Genomic DNA, 6,184 nt, shown 5'->3' with positions numbered 1-6,184 from the left:
CCTCGTGTCTCTCCACCCCAGCCGTGGGGTGGGTGGCCGGAGGGATCTTGGCCTGTTTGTGTACGAATAAATTGGCCAGGTAATGAACGTACCTGTTCGGGGTTAAACGGGTTATCGATGAAGGGTGGAGATTAGGGAAGGGTGCGAACAGCAGCCGTTAACGCAACTTGAATACCTGAAAAGGTGGATCAAAGAGGTTATGGAACTTGTTTTGGGGAGCTGAATGGTTCAGGTTAAAGCGTCATTCCCAGTCAAGCTTTTGCACAAAAAAAAAAAATAATCCAAGAAATAAACACAGATTTAATACTTTTGGGAGAATAAAGAAACGAGATGTTCAAGCGAAATTTTATTGTCCACTTATGATGATAATAAAAATAATAGAAACAAGAAAAAACAGACAAAGGACAAATGATAATAATCTCCTGATAAAAATTGTTGATTATTAAAAATTGACTGGTTCCAGAACCCTAAACATTAACTAAACTCAGTTATTTAACTAATTTGAAAATTGCAATATTATCGTATTCTACAATTTCTTTCACTTTTTCTTACACACCTCATATTCTGTTATGTCCTTCTTTCTTCTGACACAGTTTCAGATTTCTATATTTTTTTTTCCGTTTCTTGCACCTGTCTTTACCATTTTACTGTAAAAATATGTCATTTTGTATGAATGAGAAGTCGTCAAATTTAAATTTTCTAGTAGCGAATCTAAGAAAATTTCTATCCTGTTAATTTTCACACGTCAAAACTGCCAATATTTTTCACAAAATTACACCTGAATGATTTTGGCAATAGTCATTTACAGTAATAGTGAGGAATGCAAAGCTTTCGTTCACGCGAATTGCGTAGCGGGGCTGAAATTCAAGTGAACGAAAGCGCCCTTACTTACCTTACCGATATTCGTCGTTTGCGCAGATGTCAATCATAGCCCATGAGAAAATGCAACATCTCTAGCTTTTGGAGGGTATCCGAAGAATCTAGATTCGGAAATTGAAACATATCGTGTTATTCTGTGATATTGTCAATGCGCGTTATGGTCATTTTGGACAATTAAGAGCATCTCATCACGAACAAAACGTTGTTTGCAAGTTTGAAAGGTAGTAAAGAGAACTCCAGTACTTTCCCAGTCCAGCATAGTTACCAGATTCGACCATATTGAACCACTCTGGTCAATATTGGAGCGAGTAGCAGATTTACAGTTTTTTAAAGATGTTGGCACATCTTGATGACGTTCTTTATGCTGCAAAATGTTGCTAGAGACTGCCAAAATTTGTCGAAGACCATACCAAAGAAGAACGAGACTTCACTAGAAGCAAGAGGTGGCCCAACAATATGTTAATAAAGAATTAAAGAAATAAAAAACTAAAAAAATTTATTTCTCAAGGTAGTCATCCAAGACAGTCAAGACACTAAGATGTCTAGTGCAAGAAAAAAGTCTTTCTTGTGCCTCAAGACACTCGTTCACCACCATCTATGGAATGGGTATCAGGAAGATGTTTTCATTTCAGGAACAAACAGTAATCACTGGGAGCTAGAACGGGTTTAGAAAGACTGACCCAACATTTTAAAACCAACAATATCAACAACTCTTGCGAATCGAAGCTTTATCCTGACAGGACACCTGCTTGAACTTGTTCTTGTTGTTCTTGTTCTTAACAACAAGGCCCAGGTACTTTGGAAATTAATTTAGCATAACACGCAAGTGGTAAATCACCTATAAAAATGCAAGAAACAGATGGAGGTGAAGAACTTGTGTCTCAAATATTTTTGTTTGCTTTTTATAACACACTGTAGCCTTCCACAACCATAAGGATTCTAAGTCAGTCCAAAAACACAAATTACGAATATTTTAAATAGTACTTGTTGATTTGTGTCGATTTTTATTCTTTTTAAATCATCCTAACCTCAATCTTTTAGTCTACAAATAACCCCTTCGCCTAAAAATTTGAAACGAATTAAATTAAATTCATGCATTTATTGTGAGAAGTTATGATAATCCCGACTCAAAAGAATCGTAAGTCAGTCCAAAAACACAAATTACGATTATTTTAAATAGATTTGTGTCGATTTTTATTCTTTTTAAAACATCCTAACCTCAATCTTTTTCTATGGAAATAACACCTTCGCCCAATAATTTAAAACGAATTAAATTGAATTCATGCATTTCTTGTGACAAATTATGACAATCCCAACTCTCAAAAGAATCCTAAGTCAGTCCAAAAACACAAATTACGATTATTTTAGATCGATTTGTGTCAATTTTTATTCTTTTGAAATAATTCTAACCTCAATCTTTTCGTCCACAAAAGTTGGTACAAATAACACATTCGCCTAGAAATTTCAAACGATTTAAATCGAATTCGTGCATTTCTTGCGAGAAATTATGATAATTCCGCCTCGACAGTTCGTTTTTGAGAAACTGGTCTTCCAGATTTACATAAGCAGGTAGACAGGTGAGACGCTTACCTGCCACAAGCATAACAAAACTCCAAAATCTCGTCTCTCGAAATAAAAGCGCTCTGAAAACTCCTGATTTATTATCCTAATTTGTCTGTTATTAAGGTTGACAACTGTTTTAACTTTGTTCAAGTCGCATTTTTCACTCTCCGGGGATAACGCGATCCTTGATTATGGTGGCGTAGACGTACGCCGAACATTTCGGCGTCCTTGTCCTCTTAACATCCGTGAAATTTACGTAGTGTAGGCCGAACTTGACCCTGCAACAGCCACATTTACTCGACTGTAAGCCGAAGGGGATCACTTACGTGTAGCCGGCCCTCCACTCCATATTGTCCATAACGCTCCAGACAGTGTAACCCTTGACGTTGCAGCCGTCGTGGATCGCCGCCACCAAAGCCCGCATGAATTCCTGCAAGAGCTGTGTCACAAGAGTTGGATTAAATCTGACTAGGTACCTTCAAGAAGACGACTCTGTTCACATCGTCGACGGCGCCCCCGTCGCCGTATCCGTTCTCGGTGACGATCACCAGAGGATTGTTATACTCGTTTTTGATCCAGTTCAGCAACTTGCGAAAGCCCCAAGGGACGATTCCCGGTTCCCAGTCGGGATCTTGCGTTCCTTTAGTGCCTTTGTCCTTGTGATAAGACGGCGAGCTGTCGGGGTAATCCTGATTGGCGATCAACCAGGTGTGGTAGTGATTCAATCCGAAAAAATCGGAACTCCCCTGGATTAGTTTTATTTCTTTTGGGGTAAACGGCGGCAGTCTGGACTCCATGAAATGCTCTCGTTTGGAGTTGTCTCCGACTCGGGAGATCATAATCGAGGGGTAGTTCCCACTTACTGAAAAAATCGGATGGGCCCACCACCCCAACTGCAACAAAACACAAATCAGTTGTGTATTTTACAAGAGAAGACAACTCCAACCCCGAATTGCATCTCTCTCGTAGCCGCCTCCACATCCGCACTGTTGTTTGTCTTGGGTTCGGCCCATATGGAGTCAATGGTGATGCCAACTCTTCCTGAAAACTTCCAATATAATTTATTTTGTTCTTTGTACGTGGTGCTCACCTCCTTGTTTCTTCCTGAATTCTGCGTCGTAAACTCTGTAGGCTGCAGCATGAGCTAGCAAGATGGTTCTTCCGCACAAGTACAGTCCGATTCCTGAAGAATTAACAAAAGCGGGCGCTCCGTCGCCGTCTTCGTAGGTTCCCACGCAAATACTAGAAGGTTCGTTGATGGTGATCCAAGTTTTGACTCTACCTCCAAAGAGATAGAACGCGACTCGTGCGTAGTTTTCGAAGTAGAGGGCCATCAGAGGGTTGGTCCACCCTCCGAGGTTTTGCAGGTTTTGGGGAAGGTCCCAATGGTAAAGAGTGACCATGGGTTCGATTCCCTCGGTGATGAGTGCGTTGATTAAGTTGTTGTAGTAGGCGACTCCGTCTGGGTTGATTTGATTGGTGAAGCCTCCAGGAAGGAGTCGCGACCAGGACAAGGAGAATCTGTAGTGGTCCACTTTCAAGAATTTCAACATCTTGAGGTCGTCTTGCCAGAGGTGGTAGGAATCGCAGGCTACGTCTCCGGTGGTGTGGTCTGCCACCAAGTCAGGGTGGGTGTGAGTCAACTCGTCCCAAATGTTCACCCCTTTGCCTGATTATTTCAAGATTAGGAGGGTCGTAGTGAGGTGTTGATACTAACCATTCGCATTCCAACCTCCTTCGATTTGATAGGAAGCCGTCGCCACTCCCAGCTTTAAGTCAGGTGGAAGTATTTGGCTCTGCGCCGAATTGAAAAGAACGGACCACAGCAAAATTATCTTCGTTGCCATGTTTTGTTAAATTAATTTGATTAGTCGCTGGCTGGCACAGGATGCAGAGAGAAGCGTTCTCTTCTGTATTTATGTGTTTACTGATACAAATCCCTTATCTCGACCATAACATGGACTCACGAATAATTTACTGATGCAACTGACCATGTGTAACTTTACACGTATGATTTATTTTGACGATTAAGTTTATTTATTGGGTGCGGGGTACGTTATCGTTGCGATGTCCTATAATTAGAATAAATGTTTTGCTGGATTTGTTTTTATTTTGCTTAAAATCTTGTGAAGAAATAAAATCGCGTGTTCAAATGAAATCCTGGGCTGAGTAAGCGTTGGAAAAATTAAACCGTTTAGAAGTTTGAATTTCCCGCGGAATGACATTTGTTTATGTTTAATCGGGACATAATTTTGAACATGTTTGTTTTCAATCAAGGGTGCCATTAGATATTTATTTCGAGAATAAGAATCGTTAATTTATTCTATTTTTAATGTAAAACATTGCAAAGAAAGAAAAAAAAAGAAAGATTTTTTTAGAAACAATAGAGTAAGTATGATATTCGTGTTAAAAGTGATTTTATTTTGTTCGAAGGGTTTGTTTCTCCCTTCTCTAAAAATAAAATCTTACTTTTAACACTTGTATCATAAATAACTATCGCGCGTTCCTCTAAATTATCCATTATTCTAATATTTTTCTTATAAAATTAATGACAGGTTTTACTGTCAAAAGGGACGTGTCATAGCAACACAGTTTCGTGGGTACCGCCATGCCATATTGTGACACGAAACGGACACCTATTTACATGTTTTTGTCTTTGTATTTTTACCACGTAAAGATTTATTGGACATGACTTTCATAAATGTGACTTTTGTAATGTAACGAAATTAAATGTGACTTTTTCTAATTTGCTGTTTTAACAAAGCTGTTAACGCATTCGTTTTGAATGCGTTAATAAACTATTAACACATCCGAAATCTAGGAATTATTTTCAGTCGGTAACACACATTGCCGGCAGCAAATTGACTGGTTTTCTCTGCTATTTGCTGCATTTCTAAATAATTCATCTTTAATTGCAATTTCACTTGCGAAAAATGACAATTATGTAGATGTAAATGTAGATTCAAATTTAGAATTTTCTTTAAATGTTAACCATGAAATAAATGTGCCACCAACTGTCACAAAATTCCCTAAATTACCAAAATTGATTTTATTTGTAAAAAAAAACATGTATTTATTCAGAATCGTATTGTAATATGCACATTCCTAACCTTATACGAGGGCGGAAAGTTAACCATTCCTTTTTATCTTTACTTCCCTCTCTTGGTCAGTAATAGGCCACTTTCCGCCCTATTATAAGGTTTTTCCAGTGGCGTACTTACTGAAAGTCGAAAAACAGTAGAAATGAAACTGCATCAAATTAATTGTTTATTTGTTAAAAATGTAATGATTCCGAATAAAATAGTATACAAACCATGGAGGTAGTAGTCAATACTACCTCCATGATACAAACCTTAGTGGGAATGTGTTTTATTCCTGTCTCGAGCATTAGTTCACCTCGGCTACGCCTTCGTAAACTATCTTAGCTCTCGACAGGAATGAAACACTTCCCACCTCGGTATGTAATCTACTATTAGGTACTCGTAATATGCAAATTAGAAAAAATAGCATAAAAAATTCGTTTTATAAAACTTAAGGGCACTCGTCATTTACAGGCAATCCTGTTTGCAGCAGTCGAGCTGCAAATCTGACTCGTGTCTTAATATAAATTTTATAAAACTCATGTTTTAATATACTATTACACATGCACAGCTCACTTGATGAACATTTATATGAAATCAATTATACAGGGTTATTATAAATGATCGTAGTAAGCGTTGGTGGCTTAGTTGAATGTGCCGCA

The 6,184-nt window shown here is 38.4% G+C and overlaps 1 protein-coding gene and 1 long non-coding RNA gene across 2 annotated transcripts in view; both read right to left on the bottom strand.

Annotated features, from left to right (window-relative positions):
- Positions 1–6,184, bottom strand: part of LOC138136587 (uncharacterized) — a 31,350-nt gene that overhangs the window by 24,874 nt on the left and 292 nt on the right. The gene's annotated exons all lie outside the window — the stretch shown is intronic.
- LOC138136576 (myrosinase 1-like) lies at positions 2,524–4,455 on the bottom strand. The gene is made up of 6 exons (XM_069055804.1): positions 4,160–4,455; positions 3,533–4,111; positions 3,389–3,483; positions 2,919–3,335; positions 2,769–2,872; positions 2,524–2,720 (listed from the first exon to the last, which is right to left on the bottom strand). Exons 1-6 carry the CDS (start codon positions 4,287–4,289, stop codon positions 2,603–2,605), a joined length of 1,443 nt encoding a protein of 480 aa, XP_068911905.1. The 5' UTR covers positions 4,290–4,455; the 3' UTR covers positions 2,524–2,602.

This window comes from Tenebrio molitor, chromosome 8, assembly GCF_963966145.1.
Source record: "Tenebrio molitor chromosome 8, icTenMoli1.1, whole genome shotgun sequence".
Lineage (NCBI taxonomy): Eukaryota > Metazoa > Arthropoda > Insecta > Coleoptera > Tenebrionidae > Tenebrio > Tenebrio molitor.
This window is presented reverse-complemented; position numbering and strand designations above follow the sequence as displayed.

Coding starts and splice junctions, on each gene's coding strand:
- LOC138136576 (XM_069055804.1), bottom strand. CDS start 4,289: ATGGCAACGAAGATAATTTTGCTGTGGTCCGTTCTTTTCAATTCGGCG. Junction 4,112..4,159: donor AGGAGGTTGGAATGCGAATG/GTTAGTATCAAC, acceptor TGAAATAATCAG/GCAAAGGGGTGAACATTTGG. Junction 3,336..3,388: donor CGAGAGAGATGCAATTCGGG/GTTGGAGTTGTC, acceptor GTTTTGTTGCAG/TTGGGGTGGTGGGCCCATCC.